This window comes from Lactuca serriola, chromosome 7 (genome assembly GCF_051521515.1).
Source record: "Lactuca serriola cultivar US96UC23 chromosome 7, Lser_US96UC23_V15, whole genome shotgun sequence".
In the NCBI taxonomy this organism is placed as follows: Eukaryota; Viridiplantae; Streptophyta; class Magnoliopsida; order Asterales; family Asteraceae; genus Lactuca; species Lactuca serriola.
In genome coordinates this window covers 78,344,563-78,372,081 of record NC_136414.1, presented here as the reverse complement: position 1 = coordinate 78,372,081, position 27,519 = coordinate 78,344,563, and the positions used below count along the sequence as shown (strand labels likewise).

The window sequence follows — 27,519 nt, the reverse complement described above, 5'->3', positions numbered from 1 at the left end:
TGTTTTCTCAAGTTTTTAGGGGGGGAATACAAGTTAAAACACCAAGAACATAACTAAACTTTTCTAACAGCCTTCATCAGAAAAGTTCAACTCCATTCACGGACTGTTTTGGACAACTTAAACATTTTAGTTTTCAAAACTGTTTTAGATGCATGTAGTTCCACTTTTTATCTTTAAAATGACTACTTGCACATCTCCACACGATTTTTCTACAATTTATGGTGATTTTTACAAAACAGTCTGTCTTTTCAAACACAAATCCGGACCAGTCTGTGAATATGAGCATTTTAATACAAGTTAAAGGCTTCCAAAAATCATGATAACAATTATGAGTAAACTAGACACAATTTAGGAACTCTCAGAATTTACGGATCTAGTTTTTGACTCCGTATGATTTTTCTATGGATTTTCTAAAACAGAATAGAAATGGCAAAACTAGAAAAATGTTTTCAATTTCATATACACCTTGTAACTTATTGAGCAAGGTGTGTACCTTCATGTGATGATGTGCTATTACCATATATGTCATCTTGTCTTATTATATAGACATACATACAGAAAACAAATGGATTCTTACCTCCATAAGTATGGTAAATGTATAAATGATATTACAAGGCTATATCCATTAAAATACAAACATTGGTAAACTATGACAAGTAAGGCTTACGCTCACTACCCACACAAATACTTAATAAACTATAATAGGTATAGTTTAGGGTTATTTTATATAACAAACACATTATTAAAGGTGTCACACATACAAAAGAGTATTACCACTATGAATAATTATGATAAACTATAATAAGTATAGTTAAGCCATTATACCCCCACAAACGAACATGCAAGTTATAATCGGTATAGTTATGGCATATATATATATATATATATATATATATATATATATATATATATATATATATACAAACAAAGTGATAAACTATAATAGGTATAGTTTATGTTTCATCTACACTACGAACTTAATTACAAGAAAGGAATTCACCGTCACCACCACTTTTGGTAAACTATAATATGCATAGTACATGTTCACTAGTCACTATCACTATCCGATGAACTATGATATGTATAGTTTATGTTCACAGTCACTATTACTATTTCGTAAACTACACTAGGATTGGTTCCGGTTTTTAGATTTAAGTCCACATTCAATTTCGCATTGTTAGTTTTCAGCTATAATTTCTAAGTGTATATGCTAGAGTTATATAGAACCTAGTCGTGATTGGCTTAGAATTGGTGGTTCTGCCTCATCTCTTGTTCCTCGTTGGGTTGTGGACCTAGGGCAGACCCACTATATTTAACGTTTTATCTAACTTAAATCTTATATAACTTATATACGCTGGACGATTATAGGGGAAATCTATTGGTCATTCTAGGGTTCATTAACGCATCATATATAAATATTCTGTTCATACTTAATTAAGAAAATATTGGATTTTCTGGAAATCAAACTCTATCGATTTTACAAGGAAAACGGTTTCTATTTCAAACAAAACTCTTATGAACTCACCAACTTAATTGTTGACACTTTTTCAAAACTACTTGTATTCTCAGGAAATCAGTGAAACAGGAAAACTTCAGCGCTTTGAGGATGGGACGTTAAACCGTCAACAATTTATTTTTGTCGTCATAATGTAATTGATTTTGAAACATGTAGACATATACTTTGGTGTAACTTTTTCAATTATATTTATGATGGTTGTATTTACTTTGAGCACTATTATACACGTTGTTGTGATACTGTACATGAAGCCTCCACCCCCGGACGTTTCCGATATCCTTGGTTTGGGGGTGTGACATATTATTAATGCAATGGATGATGTTGTTGCTTGTTTACTACTTTTCATTGTTGTGATACTGTACATGACGTCCTCCGCCCCATAACGTTTCCGCCGTTCTTGGTTTTGGGGTGTGACAACATATAATAACTTTTGTTTATTAACTTAAAAAATGTATTATATTCAAGTTTGTCTATGTTTCGACGTAACTTTTTATACGTTTTTTTACGTATCAATATAGATTCGAGTTCGTCTACATTTCGACGTGATTTTTTTTATGTTACGTGCTTATTTTTATATATGTTTTTTTTTTCGCTCGTGTTTTTTTACGTCGAAATGTAACTTTTATCAATACGATCGTCAAAAATCAACTTATAAAATTCAATGCTTATAATTACGCTTTTATTTATTATATGTGAACAAACATATACGTATGAACATATATAAAATAAGCACCCAAACGTACAAAAAAAATAATAAATCGAAACATAAAAAATAAAGAAAAAGAAAAACACAAATTTATATCGACACATGCATAAAAATAAGTAAATAAGATTTTGTTTTTTAAGTTAACAAACGAAAGTTTAAATAATAAAAAACGTATAATATGTGACGTGATTCATACGTATGAAATGTACGTAAAATTAAGCATGAAAACATTAAAAATAGACAAACTCGAATTTAAACCGACAATTCTATAAAAAAAAACCATGTACTTTTTAAAAAAAATAACAAAAGAAAATTCTAAATTAAAGTTGAAACGCTGATCACCTTAAATTATACCGACAAATATATAAAAACAAACACATAAAAAAAGTTTTTTAGGTGAACGAACGAAAGTTATTAAAAAAAATCAAATTATATATAATGCGAGGTTAAATACTAAAATTTAGAAAATAGAGTGGTCATAGTAATATCTTTCAAAGTTCAAAATAAAGGGTTCAAATTGATATTTTAAAAAGTAAAGGGGTGGAAAAGCCACAAACTCATAAACATAATATATATATATATATATATATATATATATATATATATATATATATATATATATATAGTCTCTATGGTTTTCGCATAGTCACAAACTTAGCTACTTGAAAAGACCAAAATACTCTTATACTAACGGATGAACAGTAACGGCTTCAGCAAAAAGGGTCATTTATGCAAGTTTTTGAAACCACAGGGACCATGTTCGTCAAAAAGTTAACAACGTCAGATTTTGTGACTTTTGGCAAGCCATGGGGACCATTTTTGTAATTTTTTTGTTTTTAAATAAACATTTTTTTTCTTATTATCATATTAACAGATATGTTAAAATCAAAATAAGATATTAAAATAGAGAATAATGGATTTTACATATCATTATTTTATATAAGGGTTTTTGCGGTCACGCGGTGCAATTTGGTTTTGCTTATAATCAAAACCAAAAAATCATATTGCATGTGTGGTTTGAGATTTTTAGAAACCACACCAGAGATAGGGGCCGACCAATCACTACTCAATTTCGTCTCAAAAAAGTTTAAAAAAAAAAGTTAAAAAGTCGAGCTAATAAAAAAAATATGTAACTAATATAACTCTAACAACAAAGAAACATGTTATACCAAATTTTAGTCCAAACTTATACAAAAATAGTAAAATGCAATCTAACAAATAATAGCCCAATATAACCTTAAGCAATACAAAACCTATATAATTTACTAGCCCAAATTTAACCAATAATAGTTCAAACCCTAAGCAATGCACAAAGTCTAAATCAATTTTTTGTGTGTGCGATAAAGTGGCTTTTTTATAACGTAGTTACTCTTAATAATATATATCTATTAATGTTCTAACTATAATTTTTCTTGTATGAAAATAAACATTAACATCCGTCTAATATGTAATAAAATAAGACAACTATATAATTGAAGCTTCTATGTTTTGCTATATAAAACTAAAGAACGATGTCAATAGATGATTTTAGCTTCTATGTTTTGCTATAGAAAACTAGAGAACGATGTCAATAGATGATTTTACATTATTATGGAAGCAATACAAAATTTATGGAGTGTATTTTTATAAAGTACAAATAAAAATGTAGACATAAGTACGTCATTGGTATTTATGGTTTGTGAAAACATTCTCATTCAGTACAATTTATGTATACTTCTTTATACAAGTACAAACAAAAATGTAAACAAATGTATGCAGTTAGTCTTTGTGATTTGCCAAAACAAACCAATTCGGTACAATATCTATGTAACTACCTATTTAGTCATGTATTTTTACTTCTTGCATTATTCACCCTTGTGGTTTAATTTCTTTTAAATAACTGATCTGTAATTATTATTTTATCCTTGTTTGATTTTTGACAAAACTGCACGAATGGTCTCTGTGGTTAGCTGAAAATTGTCATTTTGGTCCAAAAATGTTTAGACTAGCACCAGAGGTCCAAACTTTTCATTTTGTTGCGAGTTTGGTCCGATTTTGTTTGAACTTTTTTATAAAGACGATTTTGCCCCTGATTATTTAATATTTTAATTTTCTTTTATTACAATAATTAAAAAGAATTAAAAAGAAAAGAAAAAAGAAGATACTCTCTCTCTCTCTCCTTCTTCAAAGCAGACGAGCACCACAGGTTATACAACCTTGTGATCGATCGACACTCCCCGGCAATCCCCTTCTAGCCTCGCCTCTCATACATCTCTCTCGAACCAACCGTCACACCCGCTTCTTCTTCTTCTTCTTCTTCCGTCGAGCAAAACCCACCGACGACCTCTTCTTCTTTATTGTTGTTGCTCGTGGCACCTCATCGGGACCCCCAAACGAACATTGTTTTCGATTCCTCTTCCTGTTTCAAACCAACAACGGAGGCGTGTGGTCTGCTGTCGTTCTCTTCCAACAATCGCTCGGGGATGAGAGGGCCAAATCAGAGACCAAATTTGCAAAGATTGGCACTCTACCTATGTGTGTCTAGGGTTTTTTATTGGGGGTGACAGAAAGTTAGAGAAGGAAGATTCTGATGCCAAAACGACTTCATCTTTGCTCGAAGCAATCCCGACGATCTCGATTCTCAAATCGCCTCTCTCTACAACCTCTTTACGAACCCTTCTCAGATCTTACACCGATGAAGGTTTGGTGCTGAACTCGACTGATGTCCTTCTAGTTTTTTGAAACCCTAGCTATTCAGATCTGTTGTGGTGTTTGTGTGTGTTTAATCTCTCGTTTGTCTTGTTCGAGTTTGTGTATGTGTTTAATTTGTATGTGTGTGTGTTTGTGTTGTATCTGTTGAAAAATCGATGGATGTTCGTGTTGATCTGTGTTTGCTCATCAGATTTCATTTTCATGTGTGTGTGTTCATCTGATCTGATTTTGTGTGTGTGTGTTCATCTGATTTCATTTAGGTGGAGATGGATATGACAAATTGTGGTTGTGTCGGACGGTGGTCAAACAATGTTGGTGGAGGACGACGGTCGAATGGTGGTGGTGGCGGAAGATATTCTTCAGCGTTCTTGAGGAAGAAGAAGAAGATGGGTGAGAGAGAGAGAGAGAGTATTTTCTTTTTTCTTTTATTTTTAATTCTTTTTAATTGTTGTAATAGAAGAAAATTAAAATATTAAATAATCAGGGGCAAAATCGTCTTTATAAAAAAGTTCAAACAAAATCGGACCAAATTCACAACAAAATGAAAAGTTTGGACCTCTGGTGCTAGTCCAAACATTTTTGGACCAAAGTGACAATTTTCAGCAAACCACAGGGACCATTTGTGCAGTTTTGTCTTGATTTTTTTATTAGTTTTTGTTTTTTCCCCTATTTTAAACTAAGATACAATACCAACCTACAAAAAACCATCCTATTGTCCCTTTCATAACCACCACCTACTCTCACCACCAATGATTATAGATTTCAGATTCACACATGATTTCATAAATAAAACGCACACACAATGTTTCTGGAAAGAGATCAACAATGGTGTTTTTGGACAGAGATCGTTAGTGGTGTTTCTAAATAGAGGTCAATGGTGGTATGTTTGAAGAAAGGACGTTAGTGATTAGGTTAGAGAAGAGTGTAGCGGTGTTTCTAGAGAGAAAGATATAGGGTTTTACGTGTAGTGGGTTAGGGTTTTTTATTTTCTCTTATTTTAAAATTAAAAATTAGTTAAAAAAATATATAAAATAAATTTAAAAATGCATAATTGTCATTTTACGTGTCTAAAGGACCAACACGTAAAAAATGAAATCATAATTAAGGACCAAACACCTAATGGCTATCATAGTTGTATTCAAGTATATTGTTTTGGTAAAAAAAAATATGGACTAATCACTTTTGTTAAATCTATACAAATTTACATTCTAGGCCTGGGCCTTCAGGAAACCTCCACTTATCTGAGCAATAATTATAAACCCTATGATACTTTTGTGCCCATTTTAGTTTCCTAACTGCCGCCGTGTTAAGCTTTTCTCGAAACCATGGTCTTTTGGTCGAATTTGATGGGCACGAAGATCCTTTCAATGACGACCAAATGCAAGCATCGGCGTTGAAGTTGCGATATGCCGCCGTGAATGGAGCTCGACTCCAATCAGTTTTCACACGCCCACCCTTTGTTGCCCATTCTTCTGCATTCCATATACTTGAATGTATTCTCATTGGTTGAGTGTTTGGGAAAGGAACACCAATTGCCTCATTGTTTGTAAACTCTCGAATTGGAATGTCATCGACATAAAACCTTTAAATTAAACATGTTAAAAGATAGTGTTGTTACATTCTATAATATAAGAAATTATGTATGTTTTTTTGTCATTGATATGTTTCCCATGATAAATAATAATTACATGAATGATCCCTATGGTTTGGGGTAATTTGCGCGTTTGGTCCCTAACTTACGTTTTTAACTCGAAAAGTCCTTATTGTTTGTTTTTGTTATGCGCTTGGTTTCTACTGCTTGTTTTTGTTATGTGTTTGGCCTCTGTTTTACCTAGAAAGTCTATTATTTAAATAGGAAAAATGGTATGGTAGGTACGGTAAGGTGAGGGGTGAGGTTGGGGGTGTGTTTATTTAAATAAATTAAAAAAATTAAGGGCAAAATAATTTTTTTAGCTAAGACAAAGACTAAACGTGTAACAAAAACAAACAGTAGAGACCTTCAAAGTTAAAAAAAAATAATAATAAGTTAGGTACCGAACGCGCAAATTATTCTAAACCATAGGAACCATTCGAGTAATTTAATCAAAAAAATTAAGAAAATACTCAAATAACCTATTAAATCAGTAATGAGCTTTCATAGATCGCAATTTCATTATATGGATTGTGATTTCGACTATAAATTTTTTTATTTTTTCTATTTTGACATGGCAAAATCACATATCGCATCTACTATATGAGGTTTCCTCTTCAAAATCTCATCCGGATATCCTCAACTCAAATAAGACTGTAGAAATCTTTAATGCATAACCTTTTACATTCGACGTATATACAACCTCAGTTAATAAAATGAAATGACAGATACCATTCGTGCAAAAATGACAAAAATCGGGAAAAAAATTATACTTTTCACGAAATAACGGCGGGGCCTACGAATCACAACACAAGAGAACCACTTGTGATTTCATAGGCTATTTTGTTTTTTTTTTTTTTGTGTTTTTTGTTTTTGTTTCTTGGCAAATGGATAAAAAAAATTATGTTAAATTTGTCTTTTATAGAACACCCAATTGACCACTTTTTAAAATGTCAACCAATAATTAATAGTATATAATCAATTTTTTCAGAAAACAATGCAATTCCAGCCAATAAAAATATTAAAAAAAACTAATTAGGATGTTCATATTGCAATATGAGGTGTCTTTTTAGCCAACCCCTTAAAAAATAATCATATTAGAAAAGGGAAGGAAGAACTAAATAAGGCTAAATTATTAAGAGCTTCAAATTTTATGAAAAAACACGCATTAGTTCTTTTTACATTAATAAATAAATTAAACAATGTTTTGCTTATTGAATTAATTTGTTAATGTGTCGTTGGGATTTTGTTTCAAAACTTCTAATTAATTTATTGGTTTGTTTTTTAAGTATAAAAGTTAAAAAAGAAATTAATAAATCAAAAGTGCTTTATTAAAATGATTTATCCTATGTATTAATAATGAGTTTTTAAAAAGTACTAACTTCTTGTGACTTTTTGAAATGAAAAGACCATACTATTTTTAATAAAAATCACTCTTTTTTTTATTTACTTCTAATAAACATCACACGTTCTCTCTTTTCACCCTTTTTTTTGGTTATTTTAAAAGTAGTTTTAACAAACATTAAAATGTGTTTATAACTTAGAATTATAGTTTTTAATCACCGCATTAACTACTACAAATATATTTTAAAATTTTTATTTTGCTATCATACAAACTAATAATAAATTTTAACAAAAAGTCTTTTTTTTTTTTTTGTTTTTTTTGAAATATAGTTCCAAACACCCCCTTTAAAGTATGACAAAACAAGGACAAATTAATTTGTAACAAAAATATGACTTATTTAGAAAGCTTTATTTTCATCAAAATTCTCCAATAAATTATTATCTACCCTAATCAATAAATTATTATCTACCCTAATAAATAAGAATAATTTTATGACTAATTTTTAATTCAATTGACTACGTGTCATTTTGTTATACTTTTGAGATATATTTATTTTCTATTTTTCATTGACTTTATTTTTCATTTTCCAATATATCTAAATTTTGTTTCAGAAATTAAACATGACTATTAATTTCAAATTTCAAATTTTAAATTTCAATTTCAATTTCAAATAAATTTACAGTTTAAACATTTGTATTTAACATTTTGTTTTGATTAACCCGTTTATTATACGGATATGACAACTAAACACATAAATTTAATTTATTTATTTCTCGTAAGTTTTTTTTCTCATAATTTTCACATATTTCATATTTTAAATTCAAATAAACTTCACATTTAATCGTTTGTATTTAACATTTTGTTTTAATAAACTTGTATATTATACGAGTTTCACAACTAGTTTTGTATTTTATATATATATATATATATATATATATATATATATATATATATATATATATATATGATAAGTCCCTAATAGAAAAGGTTCGATTAGATGAATAAAGTTTAAAATTATTTGGAAAAAGACAATACACTTACGAAAATGAAATGGACAAGTCGATGAAAGCATATTTGTAAAATTCAGAATTTGGAAACCTTATTTCGCATTATTCTTTTCATTAAATTAACTTTTTTATATTGTTAAAGAAAACATCCATATATATATAGTTTAGCAGGTTAAAAATATATTCCACAACATAGCTTTAGAAAAGTTTTAGTTTTTATCTTTTAACATAAAACTTAAATTTAACATAAAACTTAAATTTAACATAAAACTAATAAATAAAAAATAAATAAATAAACTTCAATTCGTGAATTCAAGCTTAAAAAAATAAAAATAAATAAATCATGAATCAAGCTTAAAACTTGAATTTAAGAAATATAAAACTCCAATTCTTTGTTTTAAACTAAGCACTTTTTATTTTGTTTAAAAGTTCTTTCAAGTTACTTTGAGTTAGTATTTACCTTTTATGCATATCAAAGTTTATAATTATTTTTGTCAAACAATTATACACGAATAAATGCTACACCCTTCAACTTCTAATTAATAACTATTTTTCCTGAACATATCCTAAATTACAATAGTTAGTTTAGCAGGTTATTATGTCCATTAAATCAAATTCACACAACACTTAACCTTATATAGGTTGTACACAAATCTTTGACTTTAATGGAATATTTGTGACACAACAAGATCTATCATACTCATGGAATAAAACAACAAATTTGGTCCATCCATAAAGAAGTCAACTTTCTTGTAAACTAGAATACGTGACCAATAAGTAAAGCATCATAAACTTCGTTGCATCTAATTTTTCACATAAACGAAAGCTTTTACTTACAATATACGTTGAGGATTCCAGATAATAGTATACGTGTGAAAATCGGCAGTAGGGTCAAACCAAAGGAAGAATTGTTGCTCTCGATCACCCTTACCTTGACTATACACATTTGTGTGTAGCGTATAAGGGTCGCCACTCGTGTTTCCCAAAAACTCAAAGTCTATCTCATCATGAAAGTCGCCTTCAGATGACAACTTTTAACATACAAAAGAAATCAAACATCGTTAAAATCACCATGATATAAATGGAAAACAAAAAAAATGAAAAACAAATACAAAATACTTTTAGTTTTATTATTATACAAATTTAGCCATAGTTTATATCCTATTTTTAATGTTCAAAATGACAATTTTTCCTAGTTAATTGAACAAACTACTTAAAATCAAAACATGTTTCATTATTTTGTGAGTGAATAATTATTTACTGACTTATGAGAAAAAAAAATACTTTTATAATTAAATTGATAAAATAGTAAAAATATTTTGTCATATATTTATGGTTTTTACTTTTTAAAATGGTTAAATCAATAAAATAATAAAAGTATAATTAATTTTGTGTATTTTACTTAAAATGAAATTAAGTTTTTACATAATAAGCTGTTACAGTGCCAGCGGAGTTCCCTTCTACTAGCTTTAGCTGCATATCAATTTTCCCAAACAGATATTCATCTTTAGATCGGAATCCAGAACCCGATCTTTTATCAAGTCTAAGCGTCAATAATTCACCCTCTTCATGTATGTCAGCATGATCATCTCCCCAAGTAATCTCAAACAATCGATCAAAAGTACCATTTGTTATAACCCTTTCATCAAAATTCCAAATTACCCAATTAGCTAAAGCATTGATGTCTGTATATTTCGCATTAGGAGGAGTATGAATGGTTAATGCGTTAATGGTACCTTGATTTAACTTCGTCGGGAATGGGAGTAAGAAGGTAAGATGTGGGTTGGTAGCGGCGGGGACCTTTTCTGGTTCGAGCGATGTATACGTCGACCTGTTGAAGAAGGAATCATGAAGAGAATGAATGGTGCACAGAAGGTGTTCGATGAAATGCTTGAATGAAATGAATAATTATAATACCTGGTAGAGAAGGAAAATGGAGACTGAAAGAAAAGCAAGGAAGGGGAGACAGCTTGGGACGATGGAGCGTGAGCGAGTGAGGTGTGAGGTTGAAAGCCTTGATGATGATGACGATAGCAAACCCATTGGAGGAAAGTGGTGGTTCTTGTGGTGGTTCTGCGGCCTAACATGGTGTCTTCTCCGATCATATCTCTCTGCCTCATTCTTTTTTAATTTCTTTCTTGAGGTCTTACATTTTTCTCTGTTGTTTTCTAGGGTTCCTCATTTTTAGTATAATCATCGGCCTCCATTTGGCATAATGTTGCATATTTCCATGAATCTTGGAACTACTTTTCTAGTGTATTTTTTCATTCTAATATTATAAGAAAACAATGAAATAGTTTAATGCAAACAAATAATTACATATTACTAAAAAAGTTTGAAGATGGTTAGAGTTGAGTAGACTTTTCAACATACAATCTTTTAATAATGGAGAAAAAAATGAATATAGAACGTTTTTTATAAAAAGAAGTAAAAACAATATGTTAATAGATAATAAAAAACAAATAACATAAAAGTATGTTGCTATTTTTTGAAAAAGTTGCTTTTATGCTAATTTTATAATAGAAACGACACAAACATGTTTAGAATTGTATTTTCATATATTTTGTATTAACATGTAATATGAGGAGTTTCTCTTGCAACAAAAATCTAGATACAAACAATAAACATCAAAAAATGAAAAAACAAAATATTTGAGACCCGAATCCAAACCCACCCCACTTAAACCATCATGGTTCACACCGACCCATGTACTTAACCCATGTTGCATTCGGGTGGATATCCTTGAGGAAACCTCTTAGAATCCGAGCAATAATTATAAACCATATAATTCTTTTGCACCCATTTCAACCTCTCTTGTTTGCTACTATCCACCACCTCCGACCACCACGAGGCGGTTGAGCCACTACCACCACATGATGACGGTGACCCTGGCTTTGCAACACAAGCCTCGGCATTGAAATTCCTATAGGAAGCTATGAATGGAGCTTGGCTCCAATCTGTCTTTACTAACCCGCCCCTTGTTGCCCAATCATCAGCGTTCCATAAGCTCGAGTGTATCCTCATTGGTTGATTATTTGGAAATGGCACTCCTTTTGACTCTGCGTTCTTGAATTCTCGAATAGGGATTCCATCGACCGAAAATCTACCAAAGTAATAAAGGAAAATGTTAATAATGATGGACACGACAACGAAACCTCTTTTAGTCACATATACATATATTTTCGAGGAAAAATTAGAAAAACATGTATGCTTTTATCATATTATCCATTTTAGTCATATATATATATATATATATATATATATATATATATATATATATATATATATATATATATATATATATTTTCGAGGAAAAATTAGAAAAACATGTATGTTTTTATCATATTATCCATTTAGTCACTTGAGTATATTTTGTAGCACTTCATTTATCACTTCAAAACTATTTGTCCAGTTACCCAAAAATAATATTTAAGTGGCTAAATTTGTAAAATATTGAAAGTAAGTTGTTTTTTTAGTTTCTTTTTTTTCAAATCTTTGTAAATAAAGTTCTTTTAGAAGGTAAAAAAACCTAATCGGTATTTAGTAACTACACAAATTACTTAAAATGTTAAATCAATGAGATGATGAAAACATATCCTATTTTTTTCTATTGTTCGTCGTATTTTCAAAACTGAAATTCAAATACTTATTATTATAAAGAACCATGAAATAATCTTAAACGAATACGTACAGAATGAGTTGGGGGTTCCAAAGGATGGAATACGTGTGGAAATCAGCAGTTGGATCAAACCAAAGGTAAAATTGTTGTTCTCGATTGCCTTTGCCTTGTGTAAACACGTTTGTATGTAGAATATAAGGGTCTCCACTCAAGTTACCCAAGAACTCAAAGTCGATTTCGTCCCACTTTGTTCCCTTTGAACTCAACTGCAAACAATCATCATCTCAATTATCACAACCCAAACAAACCAAAAAAAAAAAAAAATCAAACATAACATTTGGTTACATAAAAAGGAAAATGAAATATTACTCTAAATTGCACTTACGTAATACGCAGTAACAGTTCCAGCAGAGTTTCCAGACACCAACTTAAGCTGCATATCGATTTTCCCAAACAAATACTCGTTTCTTGATTCAAACCCGGAACCCGAGGACTTGTCAAGTGACAGGGTCAAGAGGTTCCCGTTATCCAGTATCTTCCCACGTCCATCACCCCATGTTATATCAAAATCATTGTAGAAATTAGCCGAAACAAAAGAATTTGATACAAGATATACAAATAGCAATAAAATTGCAAGGTTTGTAGACAACAAAGAAGCCATGGATTTTCGATAATAAAAACTGTTATGTTTTGTTATGACTTATGAGGTTTTTGATGTTATTTATAGTGATGAACTTTTCGTATAGGGGGTGCCAAGTGCCAAAGAAGGTCGTAAAAACAGCTGTAAAGTAGCATTAATTTCTTAGATAAATTCAATGAATAGTTTAATAGCAATATGAATAGTCAAAATGTGGGTTATCAATATCAAACCATTAACCATATAAACACCCTCACTAGTCACGTATGTCTTCGTTGAGACGCCAACCGGTTCGGTAAGACCGGGTTTTGTAAAAAAAAAAAAAAAAACGCGGAACATCGGTTTGAAGTGGTGTTGGTGCTTGACTGCTGGCATAAGAAAAGTCAAAGGCAGTAGATTCGGTGTTGGTTCTCGAAGGCGGCATGCATATTGCCCGGCCCCGGTTGGACACTTCCCTAACCACCCAATGAAAAAGACATGGGTTTCCTTAGCCTATCAAAGGTTGAAGAGTAAGAAAATTGTTTTATGTTTAATTTGAATTTTATTATTATATATACATCTTTTTTATAATCTTCTTAACTATGATTAAACTAACCTTTGTGATTTGTGAATAATCAATTCAATATGAAAACTCATGAGAAGAACAATAAACTGGTGAATTTTTTTTATATTGTCTTCATCGTAATCAAATCAACATAACTTGTTTTTAAAATTTGTTTTATCTCTTTCATTTACAGATATAATTGCCTTTCAACTATTTCGTTTTGTTGATGTATTAGCAATCTAAATTTTTTTTAATATTTATAAAAACTTTAATTATTTGTAGGATTATATAAAGTATTAACAGTTTATTATTTATGAAAACTAAAATTTATATTTTTAAGATTATAAACAAATTATTAGTATTGGTTTCTCTTTGTAGAAAAAGAATCATAAATGTTGGTTTATTTTATTAATATAATCTTTCTTAATAAATGAAGGTTTTTTTCCCACATGTCCTTTTCTTATTCATTTGGACACATGGCATTTTCTAGAATTTTTAAATTTTCTATTTTCCACTTGTCATTTTATTGTATTTTTCATTTTATTAAATTAAAATTTCACATTCAATGTGTAAGGTAATATATATGTAAAGTATTTATTAGAAAAAGTTTATATATGTAATGTATTCAATACATTAAAGTCTCATTAATTTTAATAATTCAAATTTTTCTCATTTTTCTTATAAATTCAAACTTTTCAAATTGTTAAAATTTTATATTTATTTTTTTTAATTAAACACATGTAATACATGAGTCTCACACCTAATGTTTTTAAATAATAAAGCTTAATATTATGAGGATTTAAAACAGGATATTCTAAATTTTGAATATTCAGCCTAAATGTTCACCCTGCATTCAAGAACAAGAACTTGAACTTTGTAACACCGTAAATTTCAAAATAATTTTTCACAATTTATAAAAACACTTCCCATTAACTTTTCATAAAATCATCAAGTTTAAATCCCAATTTACATTGTACAAAATCCCAAGATTACAAGTATAACAAAATCCCATGTGTGTGTACGGATCAAGCCGGCGCCTTCCCACGGTCATCGCTAGTACCTGAAACAACAGCACTAACACTGTAAGCACAAAGCTTAGTGAGTTCCCCAAAATACCACACATAAAACACATATTAGCCACTCGAGGCTATAACTCTATGGGTCCGTGCACCCAAACTCTGTGAACCCTCAGGTTCTAACTCTAGGAACCTTCCGGTTCCAACTCTGTAAACATGCACAGCATAATCACATAGAAATAATGCAGTACAACATATAGCATACAATACTCTATCACATAACTCTGGTTACCTACTCAAGGTAAAGTATAGTGAGAAGACTCACCTCGCGTATCTCGATGACTCACGAATCCTGAAATCCCTCGTGCCCGATCCTCCGAGCTATAATCCTCCTATAACATCATATGTCTCTAATTAACACTTTTTATCTCTAAGGTTGACTATCCCTAAGAAGTCAACACAGGTCAACTCTGGTCAACGGTCAACGGTCAATTTTGACCGGACTCGGCGAGTGCACGAGGGCAACTCGGCGAGTCTAGACGTTTTCACCAACTCTCTAGGATTCCCTTCTTACACGTCGAGTACTCCCCCTGACTCGACGAGTCCCACCTGGAAGAATCGCGGGGCCACCCCGACTCAACTCGCCGAGTCTCAAGAACAACTCGACGAGTCCCAGCTCGACTCAGTCCTCTTGACCGCCCTTCCCTACTCGCCCTGACTCACTGAGTCAACCCACGACTCGACTGGACCACTCACTGGCCGAATCAAGGCAATCTTCAAGCTACTCGCCGAGTCTGCTCATCGGACTCGGCGAGTCCATGCCATGCAATCACTCAAACTCGCTTCTAAGGTCAGATCTGTTCTATCAATTCATAGATCTGGCCTTCCTAGACTGATTCACCACGTAAAGCCCCAAACTTGGTGTACATACAACCTCTATGTGTCCATATATGAAGAATTATCAACAAATATCACAACTCAAGGTCATAACCTCCATTGTTCTTCATAAAGCTTGATGAATGAGGCTCTCTGGACCTCTATGGATCCAGATCCAAAGCCTCATCGCTAGCAAGGGACTATTTGGCCATCAAATCAACCCAACAAAGGCCACAAGATACCCTAAACCCAAATATACTTCACAAAACAGAAGATGAGCCGAATTCATACCTTTAGATCGATGATCTAAGCTTCAAATCCACAGAATAGCAACCTCCTTTGCTTCCTCTTGGCTAGAACCTCCCTCTTCTTTGCTAAACAATACACAAAGGTCAAGAAATGCTTCCTCTCTCTCTCAAATCGCTAAAGCACTCTAGGGTTTCTCTCTATGGACTGCTGGGTACAAATGACGGCCATAAGGCCCTTTAAATAGGTCCCAAACTCGAGAAATTAGGGTTTCATTAAACAGCGCGGACTTGCCGAGTCCATATCCTGGACTCGCCGAGTCCAGGCGAATCCAGCGTCCAGAATCGCGTCCCTACTCGGCGAGTCTGAGCTCCAACTCGCCGAGTCCCCTCTCAAAACACCAAAATCATAAACAATAAAGATACCTGAAAATCCGGGCTGTTACAAACTTAGACATGGTAAACCTCAACATGTTCGGTCCAAGATTTATAGATTTTTGTAAAATCGGTCCGGTCCAAAAGGTCCAAAATTCGTTCCTTTTATATTAGGCTTAAAAAAAACAATGATATGGTGCCAACAAAAATAGAAGATAAAATTATACTACGAGTCCTTATGGTTTATAGGATTTATCTAGTTAAGAGCAACTATAAAGTTTTTTTATGCGTTTGGTCATTATTGTTTAAAACAATTACATGCAATCCCTTTCTAGTTAATATATATATATATATATATAGAGAGAGAGAGAGAGGGGGGGGGGGGGGGGGGTTTAATATGTAGATGATATCTATTGTCCGGACGTTTGTAGATAATATTATTCTAAAACTAACTAAGAGAATAAGTTGTTTGGTAATGTGAATACGTTCAACCTCACACAATTATTGTTATTATCATGCGTTCTTACAAATTCTTATTCATGTTTGTTCTTACATATCGTTTTTTTACTCATTTTTCATTCTTACAAAATACAACTATCAGTAACACATTCTGACAGAATGAGAATCATAAAAAAGTCGATAATACCTTTATAAACAATTTAATTAATGAGAATGCATGACAATGATAATAGTTATGTGAGATTGAACGTATTGACATTACCAAACAACATATCTTCTTAGTCGTTCTTTCTTTATATATATATATATATATATATATATATATATATATATATATATATATATATATATATATATATATATATATATATATATATGACAAAATTGCAAAAATGGTCTCTATCTTATGCATTTTTTTGGGATTTCAGTCCAAACCTGAACTTTTTTGGATTCGTGGTCCTTTTGGCCTAGTTTGTATGTAGAATTGGTCCCCCGACTTAACTATCCATTAAGTTGTTGCTGTTAACCCCCTCATGTGCCTCCCACATGAGGGTATATTTGTCTTTTTACTTATAAATGACCATTTTTGCACCTAAAAAAATATATCCCCATTTTTTTTAAAAAAAATTTAATACCTATTTATTTCTTTTAATAATTAAAAAATAAAAAAACTTTCTCTCTCTCTCCCTCGCTCTCTCTCTCTCTCTCTCCCTCTCCACACCATTGACCCAAGATTTTTGGGTTTTCAAGAACTCAAGAACAAACACTTATTTTCATTTCTGGAGCAACCTACCACACTCCTTCTCCACCAACGCATTAGAAAACATCTAGATATCAGCTTCGTTGAAGCCGGTGGCAGAGATGAAATCCATTATTTCTTTTTAGAGCCAGAGAGCCACATCACCACCATGATCGTCCGTTAGAGGCTTAAGTGTTGGATTAGTGTCTAAGTCCATAACTATTTTGGTATGTACTTGACCCGATGGTGCATGGTCCTTTTGGGTTGCCTTCACCAAAGCAACTTGATAGGATGAATTATGGAGAGAAAGGATTAAATATGATTTATTAATATATTATGAGAATAATATATTAAAGGAGAAATCATATTGTTTAATTAATATTAGTCAATAATTAATTGGTAATTAGTTTTGTGACTAAAAGAGATTAATTAAACTTAAGGGACTGGAATTGTAATTATAAGATAATTGCAATTTGGGCCATGGATTGCCTTGTATTAAGGAGTGGACGAATTCTATGGGGAAGCCCATAAGAAATCGTCCAAGGCCTTAAGGAAAGGGATCCATGGGTTGCTTAGGGCTTAAGCATCCTTCTAGGGTTTCACACGTTCTAGGGCAGCCTCCATCCTCTCTCCTATTCATCCTCTTGCTCTTGGTGTTTGTGAACCATTAGAGGAGTGACATTTGTGACTCTAAGCTTCCTAAAGTCAATACAAGAAGGATTTGGGATTGTTATTGCTACATAACAATCAAGGTATGATCTAAACCCTAATTATATGTTATATTGATTGTCATATTCTAGATCTAGGGTTTATTGTCTTGGATAACTTGCATGTACAATAGAGAAACCTAGATCCAAGCATTAGGGTTTGTATGAGCACATAGGATGTTCTTATGACCAAAACCCATCATATAGATCTGCTTGATAGTCGACTGATGTTGCACCTTGGTCCTTCCGGTTTGCTACTATCGGCGACGAGGAGTAGAACCACAAAACACCCCTGAAGTCGCCGATCTGCCTTACCTCTTCCTCTTTCGTGTTTTCTGCTGATCGGACCAAAAAAGAACAGCCAAAAGGCCGCCAAAGCAGATGGATTCACGTCTCCACCTTGCTTCTTAAATCTTCTGTAACTCCCAGTTCTTAAAATATCTATCTATGGGTTCTCGAGATCAAGAGTAAGGGCGTTTCGGTCTTTTATGGGTATTGGGTTTTAATCAAAAAGGGTTTTCGGGTCGGGGTGTGTCGCTAGAAGCGTAGGTCTTCTTGCCACCTTTATGTGGATATAAAGTTCGTCGGGAACGGACTTAGAATGAAGGAGATGTTGTAAATTGAAGATATTGGCAACAATGGTCCCTAAGGGGGAAGTTTAGCAAAGGGGTCCCATGCATGCCAAGCATGCATGCACGTGTTTGGCTAGGTACGCCCAGTGTAAGCTGGATATACGCCCAGCGTAATGGATTAAATGAACGCGGAGGTCTCTCAACATACCCCCCAGCGTACTGTATGTACGCCCAACGTACGTCTATCATCCAGAAACCCTAAATTTAGGGCTAGCCACTATATAAGGAACATTATGGTTCCAACCCTAGCCTCCATAAACACTCTCTTACCCTCAGAAAACCCTAGATAGTTGTCCCACCTCCATTGTTGGGTGTGTTTGACCTTGGAAAGCTTGTTTTGGCAAAGGAGAGCCAAGAAGAAGAAAGAGGAAGTTGTCAAAGAAGGAGTGGGGTGGCTGGAGCTCGTAGATCTGAAGAGGCATCATCTTCTGGAGCCCTTTTGAGGTAAAAAGTCTCTGGCTTGACAATCTTATTGTATAGATCTATGTGTTGTGAAGTTTTGACAACATTCTTGTCCCAAAAACCTCATCTTGATGCATGATTCGAGTTGGTCGAGATTAGCTGTCCTTTCAGACCTTAGGAGAGGTCTTGAGTAAGAAAAATGAGGTCCCAAGGGCTTTGGTTGTCTCATATGTGATATAGTTAGATCTTAATGGATTAAGACCTTGGATTAAGAGCTTTATGGACGTCCCAAGTAATAAAGTTTGAAACTTTATGAATCCTAGGCATATTTGGTCTATGGATCTGAAGTTTGGGCTTAAGAGCTTAAGCCATTAAGATCTTATCTGGAGTTGTAGTTCAGCGAGGTTACGCCCCGCGTAAATGGGAGTACGCCCAACGTAGTGGGTCTATGTCCCAATTCCAATCCGCGAGCATCATTGTACGCCCAGCGTAATCCCTCTATTGAGTTTTTATTTTGGGCCTTAAGAGATTGGGCTGTTATTGGGCTAATAGATCTTGGGCCGTGACTGGACATTATGGTTGGAGTAATTTGGACTCACTAATTATTATGGACCTTGGATCTAGGCCCATTTGGTGAGGTGGGCCCAATTTAGTAAATTGTGCCAATATTGGGCTTTGCTTCGGACTTTTGGTCTTTGGGACATTAGTGGGGTTGAGAGCTTACCTAGTGTTGGGCCTTTCATATTTTGATTGTGGGCCTTAGTCATGGACCAGATTGAGTTAAGGGTAAATTGGTCAATTTACCCTTGGAAGGATATTGTGCTTGGGCTAATGGTTATTTTGCTACTTTGGATAGTTCGGGATTTTTTTGTGAGACGGTGGTTCGGGCATCTGCTTCTTCAGTACAGAGTTTCGGCAGTTGCAAGGTGAGTTATCCTCACTATATTGACAGGGTCTAAGGCACCAAGGCCAGCCCTTTATCGGATGGAAATTCGGGTAGTTGTTTGCTATGTTATTGCTTTGTTATGTTTGCATCCTGGTAGTTAGGATGGTATATGTTAGAGACCTGGTTAGGGTCGGTACCCTGGTTTCTAGGATGAGGCTATGCTAGTGATCAGTTAGGTCGGTATCCTGGTAGGGATGTGCTATGTATGTGATTTATGAGATTGGTTGATTAGTTGTGAATTGTTATATGATTATATGTTTATGTACACATGATTGTTTGACTGGGGTTGGGTTGAGGCGGGTCCTGCTTTGCGTTGTAGGCCAACATACCCAGGGCGGACCGGTTATCCCGAAGGCTCAGCGAGCGGTCCGGATAGGCTGTAGGTCCCAAGAGGGCGGACCAGACGTGCCGAGGCTCGGAGAGTGGACCAGGCCGACTGAAGCCCCGGTGCGGGCGGACGAGTCATACTGTAGACTCAGAGAGTGGACCAGTTGGATTGAAGGCCCGGTACGGGCGGACCAATCACACTGTAGACTCGATGTATATGGCTAGACTCGGAGGGTGGACCAGGTGGACTGTAGGCCCGGTACGGCGGACCAGTCACACATTAGACCCAAAGTGCATGGCTGTTATTATCTGTTTATGATATGATATGTGTATGGTATTGTGGTTGGTATTTTGGGGGTATCTCACTAAGCTTCCGGGCTTATAGTTTTGGTTTAATGTTTCAGGTACTTCAGGAGTCCATGGCAAGGCAAAGGCGTGATCGTACCGCTCCTCACGTTTATGTTTTATGATATGATTCTGGGAATACTCTGATAATAAATGTATTGAAAACCTTTTCGTAATAACTTAATGAAATTGGGTTGTTTTTGAAAAGTTTAAATTGGTTGGAATTTTTAGAGCGTTACAAGTTGGTATTAGAGCCTTGGTTTGAGTGAATTGGAGGAACATTCGTGTGAATCCAGTCTCAAATCAAGGAGAGTTTTCAAAAGAGAAATTAAAAATGGTTTTCAAAAATGAGTAAAGGAGGACACGGAGGTACGATCAGCCGGAGCCAGTAAGTAACCCCAAAATAGCATACAAGTTATTTGTTTATGAGATATAATAGAACAGCATGCTAGTACTAGGCTAGGGATCTTCAGGAATTACATGATAGAGTTTTCTGATTTATGATGCCTGCTAGCCTAGGGTTTCTTTCTGTATGAGATTTCCGGTGTTCCTCTAGGAGTGAGGGTTGAGTGCTTGTTATGCAGGTTCGTCACTAGGGTGTTGTGGTGGTACTTGATATAAATATGGGTAGGTTTGGAAAGTAGTATGGTCCCGTACTACTGAAAGCATAGGACCCATACGCGTATCAAGGAAGTCACAACCCCTAGGGATGGGTTGGGAGTTGGTTCCCGGGTTAGTGAGAAGCATCTGATGTTTTGCAGTAATTTTAGTATCCTGGTTACGAGGCATGCTGGGAGCGGATACGGATCAGGATCGGCAGCAGGAGAGGGCGATCAGGGTGGATCAACACCACCCGAGGTTATCGATCAGATGAGCACAAACGAATTGGATGCTAGGATTCGTGAGATCCTGCATGATGAGGTTGTTGCTATGTTCCGGGCCGAGTTGCCGGAACTGTTTGGGTCGATCAAGACCGCCATGGTCGAGTATTTTGATGAGCGCTAAGCGGCCCTAGCAGAGACAGCAGTCGCGACAGCCGCAACGGCTGTGGCAGCGGCAGGGGGAGGAGCTAGTAGGGGCTTTCAGTATCGGGACTTTGGTAACACAAAGCCCCCTACCTTCGATGGAGTTCAGGATCCGATTTTTGCTATGATATGGTTGTCAGATGTGGAGGGATGTTTCTGTTGGAATAGTGTCTAAGGCTGTAACTATATTTGGCAAGTATTTGACCCGGTTGTGCATGGTCCTGTTGGGTTGCATTCACCATAGCAACTTGACATGATGATTTGTAATGAGAGAAGAAATATTATTAATATATTATGAGAATAATATAAGGAATAATATTATTGTTATTTGATTAATATAAGTCATAAATTAATTAGGAATTAATTTGGTGACTTAAAGAGGTTAATTGAATAAAGGGGCATAAACTGTCAAATGTGTGATAGTTGTATTTTGGGCTATGAATCTTTATGGATGAGAGGGTGGACGATTTTAGGGTTTGGAAGATCCTAGAAATCGTCCAAGGCCTAGTCTATATGGATCATTGGATTGCTTAGTGCCTAAGCTATTCAATTAGGGTTTAAGGTGTAACCCTAGTAGCTCATAGTATATATAGACCCATTGGGTGGAGGAAATCGGCACTCATGCAAGGCAAGAAACCCTAGAGCCGATTTTCTCACCCTCCTCTCTCTCTCTCACTCTTATCATTCTCTTGCTAGTTGGTGTTTGTAAGACATTAGAGGAGTGACAATTGTGACTCTAAGCTCCAAAGACAAGAAGATTCAAGCAAGTAATTCAAGGTATTCCTTTAGATCTGATTTCATATGTTATGAATTGAATGTTTACACTAGATCTATCAATCAAAGTCTTGGATAAATTGCATGTTCAATTAGAGAAACCTAGATCCAAGCATTAGGGTTTGTATGTGCACATAGGAAAGTTCTTATGACTCAAACCCATCAGTTTCTTCACATGTTCATGCCCTGCTGATCAGTGGGTGAGGTGTGCTCTGAACCTATTGAGGCTCAGGGCGAAGGATTGGTGGAGATTGACCACGGGATCATATTCTGATGCGCAGAGAGTTGCGGTTACTTGGGATCAATTCCGAGACATGTTTAGTACTTGTTATGTTCCGCGGGTGGAACGGGAAAGATTGGCTCAGGAGTTTTTGGAGCTGAAGCAGGATACAAAGACGGTGACGGAAATCACCAAGATGTTCACGGAGAGGACTATGTTTTGCCCTGAGTTTGCTTCGGAGCAAGCTCAGATGACCCGATATCTGAGTATGCTCAAGAGGAACATTAGGCAGTTCGTGGCCACTCAGAGATGCGACACCTTGTTAGAGCTGCAGGAGGCCGCCAGACGGCGTGAGTTGGAGATTGAGTTACAGTTGTGAGAGTAGAGGCAGACCCCGGTGCAGTCGCAGTCGGCGCCGAAACGGCCCAAGACCGTTGATTCTAGGCTTGGAGATCAAGGAAGCCGCACTTGTGGGAAGTGTGGGAAGGGACACACCGGAGTTTGTAGGTCCGGTGGTGCGTGCCACAAGTGCGGGAGAGAGGGGCATTACGTGAGGGATTGTCGTCAGTCAGCCCCGGTTCAGGATATGAGGATTTGCTACCAGTGTCACCAGGTTGGTCACATGAGGGCCAACTGTCCACAACTTGTTGCAGGACCGGTGCAGGCTCCAGCACCAACCACTTTGAGGATTACGGGTGGAGGTCAGGGTGGAGCGGAGCCCCCGAGGGCTCAGGGGCGCGCTTTTCAGCTTACAGCAGAAGAGGTCAGGACAGAGCCAGATGCAGTTGCGGGTATGTTTTCGTTTCATTGTTGTTTGCTTATCATATTATTTATGTGGTGTTGTATTTTATTCTCCGTTCTGCGTGTTTCATGGTTTGGTTGAAAGTGATAGTAGGCAGGAGTTGTGAGTGGTTAGCATCCAATGGATCGATATTCAGTAATTGGTTGTAAGGTCTTATTGTTGGGTATAGCGATTGGGATCTGAGGAGGGTTCAACGGAAAGTCGAACTCCTTTAGAGTTCGTGGGGTGCGATGTCGAAAAGTGATTTTGTGGAGGTTGCTCGTTTCAGAGGTAATCAGTTCATGGATAAGAGGAGTATGTTGAGTTCGGATGATTGTTTTATGCCGATTGAGTCACCAGTGGTTGGAAGTCAGTGTTCTAAGTGGGGAGAATTGGAAAATTCTCAGGAGGATCGACAAGCATTAGAGGTTGATTAGCCGTTGAGATTCGACAGTGTTTCAGTCAGCCAAGAATGTGGGCGGGTGTGAGTAAGTGACAGACTAATGGGGCCAGGGAGCAGACCATGGGTTCAGGAAAGATAGTGGTTGATGTGAGGCCTGGGTTTAGGCCATGGAAAGGATTCCGGGATCGGAACGAGAGTTTGGAACCCCTAGGGGGCTAGAACAGTATGTACGGGAAAGATTCCCTTGAAGGGTAGTTTGGAATGATGTATGATAGTTTGAGCGGTCCGGGGAGACTGAAGGCCGGAAGGCATACCAGTCAAGTCGAAGGCTCGGGGAACGGTCCAGACAAGCTAAAGGCCCGGAGGGCGGTCCAGACATCCTTGATATTTTGTGTATAATCTAACCATCGAAGCCCGCTATTGTTTGTGGTAACCTACAAATTGAGCCATATTGCACGTAATAGTCGGTTGTAATGGTTAAATTGCAAAAAGTAAATCATGGGTGACTTTTTTGTCAATAGAGTTAAAATGCAAGAACTTATTTATAGATTTCCCTAAATTCTATAGTTTATGCACCTAGAGTACAAAAAGAACAAGATCTTTTAAAACAAAAATTGTGTTATGAATTAAGCGTAATTAATGTAACTTTAAACCAAACTAAACTAGTTGTGTCATGATAGCTTGTTTTATTTCCTTATTTTATTAGTTTATTTTTAGATTTTTAGATATTTTTATCATTAATGCATTGTAATTTATTTATTTTTCTTTAGTATGGATCATATCGGGTGCTTATTATGTTGCATGAGATATTTTGTAGGTTTTTCGGTGCTTGTTGCGGTGGCGGGTTGATTGGAGATAAGCTTAGTGGGCTCCCGAGACATTATTGGGCTTGGCGGAATCAAAGAGGAAGAATCAGGCTTTGAAAGTTATTGGCTTGGATTATTTGGGCTTGTGAAGATGGATCATAAATTTCTAATTTTGGGCTTGGAGCATCCATTTGGTGGCTAAATGACGATTGGTGCATTTCAAATTACATGGACAAGGGAGGGGGGACCAAAGGAATCTTTGGTAGTGGAAGGGTGGAGTGGCTTGGTGGACCAATAGCATTACAACAACATTTGCGCGGGTGGAATTTTCGTCGCGCGGGTACCCGCACAACTGCCCAGTTTGGGCATTTTGGTCATTTGGCTTGCCATAACCCTTGGGGATCAAATCTAGAAGCTCATTCACGTTTTTCCACCATTGGAGACCTGCAAGAGGCGATTTTGGGAGCTAGAAATCATTTCCTTTCATCTTTCCAAATCTTAGGTAGTTTCTTTATGCAATTAGATTATTGTTCTTGTTACTTTGTTGCCATGAGTGGCTAATACTCTTATTTGGTTGACTTTGGCTGAAAACCAATGAATGTTTGTGGGTTTTGAAGGATTTATGTTGATTATCAATTTATTCCATGTTTATGATTCTAGTTTGCAATTCTTATGCTTATTTGATGCTTTGATCATGAGCTTAGTATTTGATTGAGCAATGGTTGATTTATTTCATTGATTTTGCATTGGATCATTGAATTTATCTAGAACAAAGGCTTTATGATGGTAGAAATCATCTCTAGCTTATGGATCATATCTCCTTTATGGATGTGTAAGCATTTGACATCCTCTAGGAATTGGGGATTCCTTCATTCTTAAGGCTAATTGATTTCTTGGGATTAATTGCTTCAATTGACCCTTGATTTTAATTAAGAACGTGTGTTGTGGGCTTCCCCAACCTCCATACTACCTATGAGGAATCTTGGCATATCATGCTTCATGATTGCTATAACCAATTTGGGATGAAGGATAAGCTTTGTATTAGATCCTAATGATAAACACACAAATGTTCATTGTGTTGAATTGCCTTAGTTAACCAATTATTTCCAACCTTTGAGCATCTCATCAACTTGCTTAATTGCAAGGTTTTTAGTTATTCAATTATTTTAGTTTTCAAGTAATCAAACAACCCCCCCCCCCCTTTTAGTTTATTTGTAGTTAGTTAGTTTAAATTTCATTAGTTCTATTAGATTGCATTGGTGATTAAATACAACCATTTCCCCGAGGATCGATACCCCTTTTTACCATTATATTACGTTTATTCAGCAATCAAAGGGTGTAATTTTCTTGGTGGGCTTGACATCCCACATTACGCCAAATTTCTTAAGGATTTGTGCACCAACAAGAGAAAATTCAAGACAAATGAGAAGATTCAAGTAAATGCAAATGTATCTGCGGTCATCCAAAAGAAGCTTCCACCCAAATGCAAAGACCCGGGAATGTTTGCTATACCTTGTACCATTGGTGATTTACATGTTGAAAGTGTCATGCTAGATCTTGGAGCCTCAATCAACGTCATGCCATACTCGGTTTTTCAATCTCTCAATGTTGGACCTTTGGAAGAAACCGGAGTCATCATTCAATTAGTGGATAAGTCAAGTGTATTTCCAAGAGGCGTGTTGGAGGATGTGTTAGTACAAGTTAATCAACTTGTTTTTCCAGCGGATTTTTATGTCATTGATCTTGAAGAGAAGACTCCTTCCAAATCATTTATGATCCTCCTTGGAAGACCTTTCATTCATACCGCTCACACAATCATTGATGTGCATAAAGGAAAGATAACTATGGAGTTTGATGGAGAAACCATTCACTTCAACATCTTTGAAGGAATGAGGTACCCTAGTAACATTTCTCCATTGTATCGGGTTGATGTGATTGAGCCAATAAATAGGATAAGCCCTAATGTATGCATAGACAAGATAATCATGGAAGATGATTCTAATCCTAAGAGGGAACCTCAAAGAAGATTGGATCCTCCAATGATGGAAGTGGTCAAGAAGAAGATAATTAAAAGGTTCAAAAGGTGCAAAGAGAAGAAAAAGGCATTTCATGACAAGCACATAACCCAAAAACACTTTATTCCGGGTCGAAAAGTTCTTCTTTATCATTCGCGGTTAAAGTTAGTCCCGGGAAAATTACGATCTCGATGGCATGGACATTTTAGTGTTATAAAAGTGTTTGATCCTAGTGTGGTTGAAATCAAGAGTTTGGAAACGAACCAAATCTTCAAAGTGAATGGGCACCATTTGAAACTATTTTATGAAGGCTTTGACACGGGAGAATTCGACAACGTAACAATGGAAACACCGATTTACGAAGGTTGACGGAAGCGAGGCTATGTCTTGGCAAAGACGTTAAATAAATGCATTGTGAATAAATAATCTCCGCTTGAAGTTTTGGGTGTTTCTAAACTTGAAGTTGGCCTAAAAATAAGCATATAGAAGTCTTCCAGTGATTTTGGTGAAGTTTGAAAAATTCCAAAAATTTGACTTTTGCGCGGGTGCCCGCGCAGCCGTTGCGTGAACGACCCCCAGCCGCGCAGGTCCCGAGTTCTAAATTACACCAACATGGGGTGCTCTCTGATTGCTGCGCGCGGGTGCCCGTGCAGCCGTTGCGCGACCGACCCCCAGCCGCGCAGATTCCGAGTTCCAAGTTACCCCAACATGGGATGTATTTTGACATGTGC

The 27,519-nt window shown here is 35.5% G+C and overlaps 3 protein-coding genes across 3 annotated transcripts; 1 reads left to right on the top strand and 2 right to left on the bottom strand.

Moving 5' to 3' along the window:
• Positions 1 to 6,044: 6,044 nt before the first annotated feature.
• Positions 6,045 to 11,188, bottom strand: LOC145062757 (xyloglucan endotransglucosylase protein 7-like). The gene is made up of 5 exons (XM_079010357.1): positions 10,813 to 11,188; positions 10,632 to 10,726; positions 10,321 to 10,534; positions 9,733 to 9,926; positions 6,045 to 6,495 (listed from the first exon to the last, which is right to left on the bottom strand). The coding sequence occupies exons 1-5, from the start codon at positions 10,936 to 10,938 to the stop codon at positions 6,105 to 6,107; spliced, it is 1,020 nt and encodes a 339-aa protein (XP_078866483.1). The 5' UTR covers positions 10,939 to 11,188; the 3' UTR covers positions 6,045 to 6,104.
• A 244-nt stretch (positions 11,189 to 11,432) lies between these two features.
• Positions 11,433 to 13,217, bottom strand: LOC145061787 (putative xyloglucan endotransglucosylase/hydrolase protein 23). Its single transcript, XM_079009352.1, has 3 exons — positions 12,900 to 13,217; positions 12,587 to 12,780; positions 11,433 to 11,998 (listed from the first exon to the last, which is right to left on the bottom strand). The coding sequence occupies exons 1-3, from the start codon at positions 13,173 to 13,175 to the stop codon at positions 11,608 to 11,610; spliced, it is 861 nt and encodes a 286-aa protein (XP_078865478.1). The 5' UTR covers positions 13,176 to 13,217; the 3' UTR covers positions 11,433 to 11,607.
• A 10,598-nt stretch (positions 13,218 to 23,815) lies between these two features.
• On the top strand, positions 23,816 to 27,157 carry LOC145064142 (uncharacterized). The gene is made up of 2 exons (XM_079011649.1): positions 23,816 to 23,855; positions 26,100 to 27,157. The coding sequence occupies exons 1-2, from the start codon at positions 23,816 to 23,818 to the stop codon at positions 27,155 to 27,157; spliced, it is 1,098 nt and encodes a 365-aa protein (XP_078867775.1).
• Positions 27,158 to 27,519: the final 362 nt, after the last annotated feature.